General features: G+C 46.6%; 1 protein-coding gene across 18 annotated transcripts in view; it reads left to right on the top strand.

Annotated features, from left to right (window-relative positions):
* The window catches only part of szt2 (SZT2 subunit of KICSTOR complex), a 112,949-nt gene extending 97,524 nt beyond the window's left edge, over positions 1-15,425 (top strand). For 11 of the 18 annotated variants that reach the window (XM_082506006.1, XM_082506005.1, XM_082506002.1 and 8 more), the window contains 7 exons: positions 3,303-3,368; positions 9,523-9,736; positions 10,950-11,337; positions 11,519-12,035; positions 12,477-12,587; positions 13,126-13,194; positions 13,276-15,425. In XM_082506006.1, the coding sequence (XP_082362132.1) occupies positions 3,303-3,368; positions 9,523-9,736; positions 10,950-11,337; positions 11,519-12,035; positions 12,477-12,587; positions 13,126-13,194; positions 13,276-13,419 (1,509 nt within the window). In that variant the 3' untranslated portion in view covers positions 13,420-15,425. The remainder of the gene's footprint in view (positions 1-3,302; positions 3,369-9,522; positions 9,737-10,949; positions 11,338-11,518; positions 12,036-12,476; positions 12,588-13,125; positions 13,195-13,275) is intronic. The other 7 variants (XM_082505999.1, XM_082505996.1, XM_082505998.1 and 4 more) reach the window with 2 other exon arrangements.
* The last annotated feature ends 641 nt before the right edge of the window (positions 15,426-16,066 follow it).

The following is a 16,066-nucleotide window of genomic DNA, read 5'->3' as shown; positions in this document are numbered from 1 at the left end:
ACCAAAATACATCAGTGACCTCCTGACCCAGTATGAACCTTCCAGATCCCTCAGGTCATCTGGATCCGGTCTTTTATCAGTTCCCAGAGTCAGAACCAGACACGGAGAAGCTGCATTCAGCTTTTATGCTCCTTATATCTGGAACAAACTCCCAGAAAGCCTCAGATCAGCTGAAACACTCAGTTTATTTAAATCCAGGTTGAAGACTCACCTGTTCTCAGCTGCATTTGAATAAAGCACCAAATCCACACTTTAAGCTTAAATTTCAAAACTTACATTTTTTTCATGCTTTGTTTTTGTTTTTTAATGTCTCTGTAAAGCGCTTTGAATCACCTTGCTGTAAATAAACTTGCCTTACACTTGTACAGCTGTTACTGCAGCTGAATCTGTGCAACATGTGGGGTTTGTTCCAAAAATGGATTTCCAAAGAGCTGTTAGCTGCATACGAATGCATTTATTACATAATAACAAACACTGTGATAAAATCAAAAAATGCAAATATTTTAGAAATTTATCAAAGTTTAAAACCAAACGATTATGTTATTTTTTAAGGCAGATAACAACTGGCACACTGGACTTCTTTATGGTTATTTAATCAAGTATTTATCTGTAATTTGGCGTCTTATAAAGATCATAATATACTTCACTATTTTTTTTCTGTTTTTTGGTGAAAAATGATCATTTAGATGAAAGAACTTGCACATAGTGGTGGACTAACTATTACAGAAATATGTCAAAAAGGATTTTAATGAGCAATAGTGCTGTTTTAGAGCAGCTGCAGCTTAAACCGCACACTGGGGTGGTGCCTGGCATGGTGTGCAGTGTGTTCTTAAAAATACTGAGGAAATTAGATAAATGGAGGATTCAAGACTACATGATCAGAAATGGTGTCAGTGGAAAATGTAACTGTGAAGGAGACAGGAGCAGGAAAACATGAAGAAAAGGTAACCAGCGGCAACCAGAGATAAAAAAATAAATAAATGAAAATCCTACAAGAATACTTCTGGGTGGAGTCATGAATCAAACCATCAGTTTTTATATCGAGTAACAGGACGTGTAAACATGAAGGGAAATAATGAGACCTGCATTAATCTGCCTCGTAGCTTAGGCATGAATTTTAAAGCCAAGTTAGACGCAGCAATATTCAATAAAAAAAGACAACATAAGCTAATCGCCATTAGTTCTGCTAAACTTTGTTTATATGGACTTGTTAAATGAAATGTCCTCTATCTTGTATAAATGCCATTTCTACTTTAGGATGGCTCACAGGAAGTACCAAAGTACAACTTCATGGTGTTCCCTTGTGCACAAAGCTGCGATTGTTTGTTCTGTGCATGAGCAGAGGTGCTTTTTCACTTCTGTTTATGGATTTTTGAAGAATTTCCTACCTTGAAGATTCAGCTCTTATCCCGAGTGCCAGCAGCTTCGGTCCTTGTTCTGCTTCTATATTAGGTGAACATCTCTCCCACTTGTGACTGATCCATTTTCAGATTAGGGGGTCGGTGCACTTTGATGTGACGAAGGCAGAGAAAGATGTTTTGAAAGATGTCATGCTGTTTGTTTCCCTCCCGGTGGTGTTGTCAGGATGTCTACAAAGTGATGTGAGAGGTTGACTGTGTTGAAAGAGCCTGTGCCTCTAAGCACAGTGGGGAGGCCAAAGGGTTTAAGTGTTGAGAAAGGAAGAAAGGTGCATTCGCTGCAGCTATTGTGAATTAAAGATGTCCATAAATCCTCAACAAAAAGCTTGACATTGAGTAAATTAAGCGTAAACAATGTGTTTTATGTTTAAAATGAATTATCTCTGTAAAGCCCAGAGATGTGTTCCCTGTGTTAGAGAGGGAGTCATAACTGCAGTCAGTATTTACAGGTGAGAGCACGTTCTGAAGTGGCTCTTCACATTGGCCCAAACATTATACACAAAAGCAATGAATTGCTTCTTAATTAATAGATAATTTTAAACAGTTTAGAATATGATTTACATTTAAATGACGATGTTGCTGAAACACTTTAAACAGGAGACTTGTTGACATGTGAGAAACACACAGATATAAAAAGAATGAATGTTCATGCTGGCCACATTAAAGGGGACCCGTTTATTTCCAGCCTTTGTCCTTTGGCTCTGTTACAGTAGCTTTGCATGATTTGCAGAATAAGCCTTGTTAATATCAATAATATCAGTGCAACCCCTCAGTTCATCATCCGTCTGACAAAACCTCCCATCTTTCTCCTCATTGGATGTCCCTCATAAGCAAAAAGATTTGATTGGAAGGTGGGCTTGATCTGTGCCTGAGACAATAATATCAGAGTAAATAGTTTCAGTCTTTTTATTCAGATCTAAGAGGTGAAAAATGCGTCTGGAACAGTGTTTCAATACGCCATCATAATAGGCTGCATGCAGAAACGAACTCTTCCCCGTGTTTTTCCTAAATGTGAAAATACTGTGGGATCTTTTCCATTTTAAGATGCAGATTTTTTTCTACTTTAATTTGTTCAAATATTGTTTCTCGTGTTCCTCTGATCATCAGTGAATTTAATTGGCCAGCACACATGCAAAGTTTCAGACGGTGTTCAGGACGAGGACTGTGGTAATTCATTCGTTAGCACTTGTTAGTGCTGTCAGTATAAAATGTCTTTATAAATAAACACAAATTAGTTGCATTAGTATTTGGGGTTTACAGCAGCGTGCATTAAACTTAATGTGTTACTGCTTTGACAGTGTTCTGGTAAATACTGAGAAATAGGCAGGCAGCTTGTTAGTGAAGTGACACCAACTTAATGAATGAAGCGTAAAGTTTGCTAACAGCTATGGATCAGCCCAACATTAGAACCACATATCATGTGATTATTATAAGTCCAAGCCCAGGTCGTTGAGCTGGCCTCCTAACACGCCTATCCCAGTCTGACGGTGCATCTGTGGGAACTAACCTGATCCTGAGGCCAACAGAAGGATGTGCAGCTTAACCACAGGATGGTGGTTTTAATGTTGGGGCTGATCGATGGATATATCAGTCTTATGATGCTTTACTGAAGTCGTATTATCCACAAGTAGTTTCCTACTAACCAAGATGCATATTACTGTGACTATCAGCTAGTCAGATTAGCTGAGTGTTTAGCTGGTTAGTGTCACACTAAAAACAATAAACACATCCAAGTCCACAGTTCTAGAGTGTGTATGTAATGTGGATATTTGTAGTCTGAAATGGTTTTATTTGATCTCTTAGCACATCTTCAGTCTTCCTTTCCATCCATCTGTCTGTGTCTCTGTGTCTGCCTAGTCCCACCTCATGTCATCTCTCCATCAGGGCAGCCTCCTCACCAAACCTCGTTGCAAGCCGTTTCCAGATGCCACACCAGTATCTGACTGTGCGGTATGTCCCAGCCATTCTCAAGGGAGGGGTGTCTCACTACAATCAGGCTCCACCCCTCTTCGCCACTCTATGCTTGCTCTCATCAGTCCTGGTCTCTTTCCTTTCAAGTTTACCTGCCTGTCTCTGTGGGAATGATTGGGTTTAATGTTAAATCAAGTGCACTGTGGGAGCTACTGTTGCTGCAAACTACAGCTTGACTGTAAAAACGCATCTTTAGCTTAAGGCAGGGACTCAGACTTAAGTTATGCAATAAAAATGATGCATTTATACCTGATTGTGTTGAGGATCAGGTGAGGGCCAAGCACCTCTATGATTTTCTTTTCCTTTTCTGTTTTCAACAGGCTGTCTTCTCTGTGGTTGTTGGTTTGGTGTTTTGGGTGTTGGAGCTAATTTTTTATGCAACCATGTTTTTCTTTTGCCCTTCCTCTTCTTCCTCTTCTTCCTCTTCTTTAGCAGCCAGGTGGTGATTGGAGCTAGGGTCTGTGTTCATGTGTGAAGGTTCAGTCTTTGAATTACACAGAATGTAAACTGCTGCTTCTGCTGCTCCGCTGCTACAGATACAATACTGGAAAATTCTGTATAATTTCTATTATACAGAATTTATACAGAACTATTAATTCATTTAAATTGTTAGTGACCACTGGGTGTTTATAACTGTATGTCTGAGTAAGTATATGTTGTTCCCCAAGGCTCAGTTATTGGGCCACTTCTGCTTAAATGCTGCATGTTTAGCAGCGTGATGGTAGCTACAATTGAATCATGCCATCAATGACTCATTTCATTGATTTTTCTTCTAATATTTTCAGACTATTTTGATATATTTTCTTTGTAATGTAAAGCTAAATGAGCTTGAGTCGAGTATTAATTAACAGTATAATGGTAGGTTGCAAAGTGCAGGCTGTGAGGGTGCGGCCACAAGGAGTTTGTTTAAATATTATATTCTAGATTTTAAAACAATCATTAAAAAAAAGTTTATAGGAGAAAAAGGTCAAAGGATGAAAATAAATCACTGAAAGTGCACAAACTTTACAAGCTTGTGTGGTCATCCAGATTGTGATTATTAGGTTATCGTGAGCTGAAAAAGATTTTTTTAGATTTTGAAATGATCTGTCTTAAGTTTGAGTATTTGATAATTATTAGTATCCATCCATCCATCTTCATCCGCTTTATCCGAGGCCGGGTCGCGGGGGCAGCAGCCTGAGCAGAGAGGCCCAAACCTCCCTCTCCCCAGCCACCTCCTCCGGCTTATCCGGGGGAACACCAAGGCGTTCCCAGGCCAGCCGAGAGATAATCTCTCCAGCGTGTCCTGGGTCTGCCCCGGGGCTGCCCCGGGGCCTCCTCCCGGTGGGACATGCCGGAATCGACTGGTAAATTGAGAGCTTTTACACTCAGCTCCCTCTTCACCACGACAGACCGGTGCAGCGTCCGCATTACTGCAGCTGCAGCCCCAATCCGTCTGTCGATCTCCGGCTCCCTTCTCCCATCACTCGCAAACAAGAACCCGAGATACTTGAACTCCTCCACTTGGGGCAGGAACCGATGAAGCCAACAGAACCACATCATCCGCAAAAATCAGAGATGAGATTCTGAGGCCACCAAAGCGAAAGCCCTCCGCCACTTGGCTGCGCCTAGAAATCCTGTCCATAAAAATTATGAACAGAACCGGTGAAGCCCATCACCCACCAGGAACAAATCCGACTTATTGCCGGCAATGCAAACCAAGCTCTTGCAACGGTTGTATAGGGATCGAATGGCCCGTAGCAATGGGCCAGACACCCCATACTCCCGCAACACCTCCCACAGGACACCCCGAGGGACACGGTCGAATGCCTTCTCCAAGTCCATAAAACACATGTAGACTGGTTGGGCAAACTCCCATGCGCCCTTGAGTATCCTTGAGAGGATAAAGAGCTGGTCCAGTGTTCCGCGACCAGGACGAAAACCACATTGTTCCCCCTGTATCCGAGGTTCGACTAGCGGACGAACTCTCCTTTCCAGCACCCTGGCATAGACTTTCCCAGGGAGGCTGAGGAGTGTGATCCCCTTGTAGTTGGAACACACCCTCCGGTCTCCCTTCTTAAAGATGGGGACCACCACCCCAGTTTGCCAGTCCAGGAGTACTGCCCCTGATCTCCACGCAACATTGTAGAGGCGTGTCAACCAGGACAGCCCTACAACGTCCAGAGCCTTCAGGAACTCGGGGCGGACCTCATCCACACCAGGGGCTCTGCCACCAAGGAGTTGTTTAACTGCCTCAGTGACCTCGCCCCCGGAAATTGGCGGGTCATTCCCCTGATCCCCAGACTCTGCTTCCTCCTCGGAAGACGTGTCAGTGGGATTAAGGAGGTCCTCAAAGTATTCCTTCCACCGCCTGACAATTTTCTCAGTCGACGTCAGCAGCGCTCCGCCAGCACTATACACAGTGCAGGTAGAGCACCTCTTTCCCATCCTGACGGTTTGCCAGAATCTCTTCGAGGCAGTCCGAAAGTCTTTTTCCATGCCCTCTCCGAACTCCTCCCACACCCGAGTTTTTGCTTCAGCCACTGCCCGAGCCGCATTCCGCTTGGCCTGTAAATACCTGTCGGCTGCCTCCGGAGTCCCACAGGCTAACCAAGCCTGGTAGGACTCCTTCTTCAGCCTGGTGGCTCCCTTCACCTCTGGTGTCCACCATTTGGTTCGGGGATTACCACCACGGCAGGCACCAACCACTTTGCGGCCGCAGCTCAATGCAGCAGCTTCGGCAATGGAGACGCTGAACATGGTCCATTCGGACTCAATGTCCCCAGTCTCCCTCAGAATGCTGTTGAAGCTCTGCCGGAGGTGTGCGTTGAAGATCTCGCGGACTGGGGCCTCTGCTAGACGTTCCCAGCACACCCTCACTATGCGTTTAGGTGCACCGGGTCTGTCCAGCGTCCTCCCCCGCCACCTGATCCAACTCACCACCAGGTGGTGATCAGTTGACAGCTCAGCCCCTCTCTTTACCCGAGTGTCCAGAACATATGGTTGCAGGTCTGGTGATACGATTACAAAATCGATCATCAACCTGCGGCCTAGAGCGTCCTGGTGCCACGTGCACTTATGGACAAACTCTTATGTTCGAACAAGGTGTTCGTTATGGCCAAACTGTGATTTGCACAGAAGTCCAATAACAAAACACCGCTCAGGTTCAGATCAGGGAGGCCATTCCTCCCAATCACGCCCCTCCAGGTCTCGATGTCGTTACCCACGTGAGCATTGAAGTCTCCCAGCAGGACAACAGAGTCTCCAGGTGGAGCACCTTCCAGCACCCCACCCAGGGACTCTAAGAAGGCTGGGTACTCTGAACTGCCACTCGGCGCATAAGCGCAGATGACAGTCAGGCCCGTTCCCCGACCCTAAGGAGCAGGGAACAAACCCTCTCATCCACCAGGAAAAACCCCAACGTACCGGCAGCAAGCCGAGGGGATATTAGAATACCCACCCCAGCCTGAGACAGAGTCCAGCCCCTCTCCAGGAGACTGGTTCCAGAGCCCAAGCCATGCGTAGAGGTGAGCCCGACTATATCTAGCCGGTACCTCTCAACCTCACGCACTAACTCAGGCTCCTTCCCCACCAGAGAGGTGACATTCCATGTCCTTATTGCCAGTCTTGGCAGCCGGGGATCAGTCCGCCAGGGCCTCCCCTCCTGGCCGCCACCCGGCACACAATGCACCCGACCCCTATGGCGCCTCCTGCGGGTGGTGGGCCTGCGGGAGGATGGGCCCATGTCTCCTCTTCGGGCTGTGCCCGGCCGGGCCCCATGGACTAAGGCCCGGCCACCATACGCTCGCCCTCGGGCACCCTCCCCAGGCCTGGCTCCAGGGCGGGGCCCCGGTAACCCTATCCCGGGCAGGGTAAACTGTTCCCTCGATGTTCTCTTCATAAGGGTCTTCTGAATTATTAGTAATGTGTGTAATTATTCTGTGCCTAAACCTGACCAAGCAGCCAGAGAAAGCAAACGTACTGCAACACTCACACTAACATATCCTCAGGGTGTTACGGTTAAGAAAATCAGGTACTAAATACATAAGCAGAGAATCAGACACTCACCAGCCACTTTATTAGAGACACCAACACTGCAAATACTAATGGGCCAATCACATGGCAGCAACTCAATGCATGTAGACATGTAGGCATAGTCAAGAAGACCCGAAGTTCAATCCGAGCATCAGCAAATGTTATTTAAGTGATGAATGTGCGATTTTTCAACACAGACACTTGTAGGCTTTACAGAGGATGGTCCAGTAAATGCCAGTGGTCAGAGGAGATTGGCCAAGCTCCTGTTAGCTGATGGGAAGCCAACAATAACTCGGTCAATTGCTCATTACAACCAAGGTATGCAGAACAGCATCCCTGAAAACACCAAGTGAGAAGCTCTACAGCAGCAGAAGACCACACAGAGTGCTGCTGCGTGCAGGTAAAACCAGGAGACCACGGCTTACGATTTCCACAGCCTCGCCAATAGTGGACAGTTTGGAAGCTTATCTGCTCTGATGAATCTCCTCCATGTACCCGTCTTCCAGCTGGAGAGCATGGCACGTCAGGAAACTCTCATGATCTGAAACTGGATTCTTGAACCTGATTCTGCTGTAATCAAAGGTTCAAAGTGTTGATCCCACACAGCACCTTTAGGATGTGATGTAACAGGAGACTTCAAATCTACAGCATGCGTGTGACACTATCATGTCAGTGTGAACCACGAGGAATGGTGCCAGCACCTTGTCGAATCTGTGCCACAAAGCACTACGGCAGTGCTGAAGGGGGAAAGGTGTACCTGGTAAAGTGGCTGTGAGTGTATATTTGCAGTTGTAATACACACATCACAGCTGGATAACTGCTGTTACTCCTGTTGGGTTTCAGATCACTGCATTGTGATAGTACCACTGCAGAAATGTGAGTCTTTTTTCCAGGAGTGAAAATGCAGAGCCTCACAGGGACGCATCGATGGATGTCACAGTCTGAGAGCTTTCCTCTCGTCGCTCTGCTTGTTTTTCTTTCAATCAGCTTGCTTTGTATTCTCTTCTTTTTCTTCTTCTTGTATGACCTCGCTGATTGCAGCTTCTCCCGTCAATGCAGCCGCTGTCATTAATTTCACTTCCACCGAGTGCCGCTGACAGGAGACGAGTTGCAGCCCCACGACTCAAACTGGCAATTTGTTCTTGTCAAAGTTACACGGAGTGTTTTAATTAACTAGAACATGAACCATTTGGGATTACAGGTTAGGAAATAATAAATGTTAGCGTGATAGCAAGGAGGACACACACACACACACACACAGGAACTACCTATGAACTGAGGAGAGCCGCGCAGTCCCATTGGCTTCCAGGCTCCATAGATAACAGGCCAGGAGGTCACACTTAATTTGTCTGCCAGACTGCAGGAACACCGCTGGGGAGAGAAAAGTTAATATTCATCTTTTCATTCCTGTGTGCAAAAGAATATTCTTCCTCATTCTTATCTCTGCGGTGAGGGTGCTGATGAAAGTCTTCTGCCCTTTTGCCAGTTTCTGGACAAGTGTCGAGGCAGGAAAAGGTTCCAGACGGCGAAGAGATGAAAGTCTGTAGCTACAGAACGCTGTGCAGTCTTTTCTTGGCTCTTTGATATAATGAAGCTGCTTTTGTGCACGTTCCAGGCAAATGGTCCAGATCAAAGTAAAAGCAGGAGTAGCAATTAGAGCTCCTTGTAAACTCTTATTGTGCTGTAATTAACTGCACAGCACAGCCTCTCACTGCAGCCATTTGCATTTGCAATTATTGCTTTTGTCAGCTCCCTTTTGATGTTGGATTTAATTAAAAAGGATATTATTATGAATCTGATTGATATCAAAGTTGCTTACAAAAGCTTCTCAGTAAGGAGCGATGGGAGTCACAGTGCAGCAGGGCCTTAAGGTGTGCTGTACAAAGCAGTCTCTGTTGGAGTGGCTGGAACAGCAGGTCCTTCCCCTTCAGATGCAAAACAGTTTCATACATGGCTGATCGCACAGATAGACATTCAGAGTTAGCGCTGTCTGCCAGATCAGTTTTGCAGAGGTATTCAGACTGACTGAGTTTGGAGTTAGAGTACCTCCTTCTTTTCCCGTCTGTGTCAGTGAGTCACGCTGTCCTGGTGATGACCGTCTCACAACCTTCTGTTGCAGCTCTCCATGCTCTTCACTGAGGAGTGTGATAAAGTCAGGGACACCATGCACGTTCACTCCTTCAGCTACGACTTCCACCTGCGAGTGGTTCACCAGTACCTGGTCGGCTGCCACATGACGCTACGGCAAGGCTACCAGCTCACCGACTTCCTGGACGACTTCATCTCCCATCACCCGGACATCCCCAAGTTCGGCCGCAACCACGTCTTTCAAGGTGATTCTGGTGTTGCTGACTGCATCGAATCCCATGTGATGATGATGATAATGTTTTTTTGATTCTGCCATGATTTCTAGCTTTTCAACATTTACAGCAGCCGCCAGAGCAGCCAGTGAAAGTAAACAAAAGATGGCAACACAGTGAACGGTGTACAGAGCATTTACTAAAGGGAACAAAACTCGAATTCACCAGAAACAAAGACCAGAAAAAAACAAACTGACAAATGAAAAATAGGCCCAAAAATCATCATGTGATTAGAAGCATTTGGACTGTGGGTCAGTGCCCACACAAACACACACTGGTTCTGATGGGAAATACAAACTAAGGATCCAGTTATATCCACCATATAGCTGCACGTCCTCACTAAAGTGCGAATGGCATTCCCCATTTTTATGGTGCGATTAGGTTTATCCAACCTTAAAAAGTGCAAGGTTATAACTTTAATTTGTATTCTTTGCCTCCGGCTTTCAACTTCCCCCTTTTACCTAATGGTCCCTGATACATGAGATGAAGTCTTTCCACCAGCTTCATTTAACAAAGACTTGCATCTGAAAATGTGTCCGTGTGCTGTGACTTCACTGAAGTTATTCGCAGCACGTTTATGGAAGTTGTGGTCATTTTAAAAAACAAACTCTGCTGTCTTGGCTTAAACTATGCAGACGTGCAGAAAAAAATAAGTGCACCGAGACCTTTGGGAGGAAGTGGTCTGGATTAAATTCCAAACTCCAAACAAAGTTTGGGTTAAACTCCTGTAGCTAAACAGGTAAATCTGAATCATCCACAGTGATGGTTCATGAATTTTTTTTTTTTGTTCTGAAATAAACAACTTTAGCTCACCTCTTACCCCCCCCCCCATCCCTGTGGTTGATTTAGCACAGAGTTTATTCGCTAACCTCTGCTAGCACGAGTACTGGAAGTCTACTCAGGTGAATTTGTGTTCATGTTTAGCGTCTTCTCCAGCTCCCTCTGGTGGTCAGTGCAAACCAACTGAAATGATATTCAGAGTAAATATTTGAAATTGTTTCACTGAAAGACGAGTTCAGTCCCTCTGTGTCCCGCCTCCGTTCGGGCGTCACCAGCAGCGCTCTCTGAGCCGTTCTGGATCGATGAGCAGATATTTGTTTTTCCATCAGAGCTTCTCGGGCTCTGTGTGTGCACAGGAACAACTGTGTTTGTCCTTCTGAGCGTCTGTCATTCTTGTGTAAATCAGGGAGCTTCTCCATCTCCACGGGGATGATAACGGCTCACCAGCTCTACAACTACATCACCGACCACGCCAGCACGTATGGCATGAAGCCGCTCCGCATGTCGAAGGCTGCGGTCGCCACTGACAACAAGAAGGCGATGCCTGACCTTCACGAGTATGCCCTGGTGGCTCTGTGGAACAGGTGGAGAAACAGCTCTGACCTCAGAATAAACCTTCTCTCCTCATATCTGCGGCTTAACTTTACCTTTGTTGGCTCCTCTTGCTTTAGTTCGGGCTCCTACAAGGATCTGGACGGTCTGCCCCACCACGATGACTTCGATGTTTCCCTGGTGGTGTGTCACAACGCTGCTCCGTTTGAGGAGCAGTCAGACGGGGAGAGGCATCTGCTCAGGTAAGATCTACTCATATCTGGGCTGACACCATGTTTGTTTTATCTGACATGTCCTGACACAACCTAAAGAGGACTGGTGGACGTTTCACGGGCCAAACAAATGTGTTAACAGTACATCACTGAAGGCACTGGATAACCTTGGATAAACTTTTGCTGAGTCTCATCTCGTCCCCTTTCATAGGCTACGCTTCTACGTGATCATGACCAGTCAGCGGGAGCTATTCCCACGCCTCACTGCAGACATGCGCCGCTTTAAGAAGCTTCCTCAGATCCACCGTGATCCCGGAGAGCTGGGGGGACGGCTCTCCCAGGATCGAGCAGAGGCTTCTGGGTCACGTGGTTCTGAGCAGGACCTCTGGGAGGAGGGTTCGTCTGAAGCTTCAGCACCCTTGGCTCCAAGTGATGGCAACGAGTTTTACCCTCTGACAGGCGGTGGACCAGAGGCTCAGGGGCTCCTCTACGCCTCCCCTCTGTTCCCTCTTCTCAACAACGAGGTGGCGTCTGCCCGCAGACAGATCCAGATCAGCGTGGAGCAGGCCATGGGTCACTGCCGCAGGGACAACCTGTGGAGGAGGCTGTTCCACGGCGAGCATGTGGCCCTGGATAAACTGAAGCTGGCCAAGTTGTCGTTCAGCGAGCTGGAGGAGCTGCTGGAGGCTGTGCAGAGCCGATCAGTGGGGGAAATCGACCCGCAGCTGGTGAGATTCTAATTTTAGCCTATGACCATCAAACATCAGCAATACCAAACACCTTGATTACTAAGACCACAGCTCGACACAAATGAACCGCCAGCAGCTCGACACCCTGTCATTTGAAACGCAAAGCAACACCAGCACACAGCTAAGCATCGGTGCTCCCACAGTATGAGAAACATTTGGAGGTGATCAGGCTCTCGCTGTGACCTCAGCCAGCTGCAGGTGACCTGCAGATCAAACATCAGCTCGCACATACATGTTAGCAGGAGCTGTGAATGGGAGGTAAATGTTCCTAACACATCAGGAGGCTTCAGGATTTTGTTAGTTAAAGGAGGAGCTTTTAAATGATACATCTGCAGCTTGAATATTTGACTTTGCAGGTGAAACCCAGTGAAAGTTTCTGATGGTCAGTGTTGTAACTGTAGTGTGAACGTGTTGCTGCAGGACTGTTTCCTGACCATGGGTCCAGCCTGGTACCAGAGTCTCATCAAGGTCCTGCTCAGTCGCTTCCCTCAGAGCTGCAGACACTTCGACGACAACGGCATCCAGTATCTGGTGAGAAAAAAAGAGTTCAAAGTGGCAAACCCACAGGCCCCTGTATCCATGAGTTTCCCTCTGCTGTGGCTTCACAAACGGGCAGCAAAACGTTACCAGCCAACAACCAAATGAAGGCGTTCCCTTTAATGCTCAGTGTCATCAAGATCCCTTTAAAAAATATTGGAAACACGACCCCAAACGTCATCTCTAAGCACAGCTCCGTTAGTCTCTAGTAGCATTTCTCTGGACACAAATGGGACCATTTAGCCGACTCGAGCTAGAAACACCTGCAACACGTAATGCGACACTGATTAGTCTCACTCGCGTTCAGACTCGATTGTTAGATCAGTCGAGTCAGAGTGTAAAAGAGACCTCGAGTGACTTACAGGCGAGAGGATGGAGCATCGAGCTCAGAGTGAGAGCTCCAACACATGAACTGCAGTAACACATATTTCTTCTGTATCTGTGGAGACAGACTTTAAAACGGTGACGTTTGTGTTGCACACACCTGTTCACCTCGTTCCAGCTAACGTCCACTCGTGTCTTTGTACTTCAGGCTGTTCTGAACCAAAAGTTCACCGACTGCTTCGTTCTGGTATTTCTGGACAACCAAGCTGGAAAAACTGTGAGTTCTTATACACGTCTGACTTATTTTTTCTTATAATAAAGTCATGCAAAGTTCTCAGATTTCATCTTCCTCCCGCAGAGTTTAAAGGTCGTGTTTCGGGAGCCGCTGCCGTTGCAGCCGCAGGCCGGCAGCAGCCCCCCTCCTCAGCTGGTGTCCATGTATCATCACCTGGAGTCTGTAATTAACACCGCGTGCTACAATCTGTGGACCGGACTGCTATAGCACCCGGACCCGAGTCGTGTCTTTAACACGAGACAAATGGAAATGAGAAGAGAAGCTTTCTGCATAACGCTGAGCTCACTGAGTGGGAGCAGCGACATACTGGACTCATGTGCAAGAAACAGTTTTAAATGTTGAGGATCATAAAGTTGAGCAGACACTACGATGGGTTCCCTCGCAGTTACTGTACGAGCCTTCAAACAGCACTGTGACCACGCCACAGCAAAAGCACCTTCCTTACCACTATTGTCAAGAGTCAGACGGGCGATCAACATCCAGATAAAGAGAACTGCAGGCTGTATGCACTTATGGGTTGGGACAGTCCCTTTAAATCACAACGTACAAAATCCTGTTTAAAAAGTGATGTTTTAGATCTTTGTAGCAGGTGAGACATGTCAGCAATATCTCACATCCTGGAACAGATTCAAAAAGGGGCTGAGGATGAAGATTTGGCCAAAGCAGCATCACTGGCTCCTGGTTCCTCGAGGAACTTGAGGTCATTTGCAGTGCTTGATAAGATTAAGTTTGATAATTTAATATGTAGCATATATCAAACTGAGTCCTACTCAGTCCAAATACTTGGGGCGGTCTGAGCTGAGTAGGTGAGATGATCTGCAGCTTTTCAGGGCTCATATCTTTAACCTTTAACCTCCACCAACGTCGTGCCAAATCCAGAACCAGTTTCACGTATTTCCACCTCCCTAAAAATGTACTGGTACTAGTAAGCATGGCACCACAAACTGATGATGCCTTGCTGCCTCCAGTTCTTCCAGGAAGTGAGGATAATGAGACGTTCCCGAACAGCTCAGCTGTGTCCCGGGTCTGCAACGGGGTCTCCTCCTGGTTGGACGTGCCCAGAAAACATCACCGAAGAGGAGACGACCTGAACCTCGTCATCACAGACGCAAGAGCTCTGCTGCTTTGATGGGATGCTTTTGGTCACCAACCAAAGCTGGTGTCATAGCTGAGAGTAAGGACATACCTTCACCACCACAAGCTGCTGCAGCTCCATCTGTCAATCTGGAAACAACTCTGAGCATTCGGTGCTCAAAGGCACAAAGGTAGAACGGGTGGACGACCTGGAAGGTGCTCTTTAACACATTCTGATGGATATGACACGGCGAGGACGCCGTCGATGTACGGACAGAAACATCGTGAGCGTGCAGCGGCTGTTTGACATCATTGAGCCTGAGTCAGTGGTCAGAAGGCAGCACTTACATGCATTCTGCACAAATTTGAAGCTCCACATCTTCACTAATGTCTCAGCGTCGGTTTGGATCTCGTGCCTTCTGACAGTATTTAGCTTCACGCCACATCAGTGTTAAAACAAGAAGAGACAGCCCAGATGCCGGTGCGCAGAGTGGGAAGGCTTTTATGTTCAAATGCGTCAAACCTGTTTCCACTTGAACCCCACTGCCATGTCTGTTGCCCTCAAGTGCCTTTCTCTGTTTATTATTTTCTCCCTTTTTTCATTCCCAAACCTGTGAAGTGACGCCGTTGTCGCTCTGGCAGGAGATGTGTGGAAACACACTGCTGGTGTTATGCAGCGAAAGTGCCTGAGTCAGTTTGGAGAAATGTGACAAAAATTGCCTTTCATAAGCAGGAAAATTGGTCATATTAACTTTGGTGATTTGCATAATAACATGCCACATGTCATCAGCGCCGAGTGTTTCCAAAGCATGTTGGGGTGGTGGTGTGTACTCTCACACAGTGTGGCTGGTAGTCATACCTCGGCCTGGCACAGGACTGTTACATCACAACAGGAAGGCTCCGTGTCCAGTGTGGCTCCTGTAGGAGTCGCACCCGTTCTGGGAGGGAACCAAACAGGTCTGAGCTTCACCAACTGAAGAGGACTGAATGTTAAACACTGGATTATTCATCATGCAAAATGTGAACTGTAAGCAGACAGCCCTGTAAAATAAAACCTGCACTACCTGTGTCGTGTATATTGTGTATATACAGAACACTTTATACAGTATGTAAAGTTAAATAAACAAGTTACAGAGTAAGAGTGTGCTGAACTGTTCTTCACTGTGCAGCTTCGTGTCGTGACAGAAGCTCCGGACAAAACTTTAGTGCCGGACTGTCCAACGCCAGGCCTCGAGGGCCGGAGTCCCGCAGGTCTCAGATGATCCAACACAGCTGATTCAAACGGCTGGATGACCTCAACATGCCAATGAACTCATGTGATTCACGTGTGCTGACCCAGGGTGAGATCTAAAACCTGCAGGACACCGGCCCTCGAGGCCTGGAGTCGGACGCCCCTGTTTTAGCATCTTCAATCCTGCAGACGCCAGAATCATCGGCATAAAGCACAAAACGTTTGTTATTACAGTGTGTCAGAGCATTTATTATAGTTCGGGTGTTCAGTCAGTGGGAATAATTTTAAAAAGGCGCAGCTAGTTGGGAACACTGCAAGTAAAAGATTTAATGAAGGCGTTAGCATGAGTCAGTCAGGCGTGACAACAACACCAGTTTGTGAAAACAATTCAAATTCTGGCTCATGTCTATAAAACGTACTGATTTGTGGTCTCACTGAATGAATCCAGAGTGGTTTTGACACTCATGCCATCCATGTCACATTTTCATGTCTGTGTTATTTTTAAATGTGTTCACTAAGGGTGTGTATCAGAGGTCATTGGGTTAAAAT

Source organism: Aulonocara stuartgranti (assembly GCF_965226115.1).
Source record: "Aulonocara stuartgranti genome assembly, chromosome: 15".
Taxonomy (NCBI): Eukaryota; Metazoa; Chordata; class Actinopteri; order Cichliformes; family Cichlidae; genus Aulonocara; species Aulonocara stuartgranti.
The sequence above is the reverse complement of the archived record's forward strand: the minus strand, read 5'-3'. Positions and strand labels throughout refer to the sequence as shown.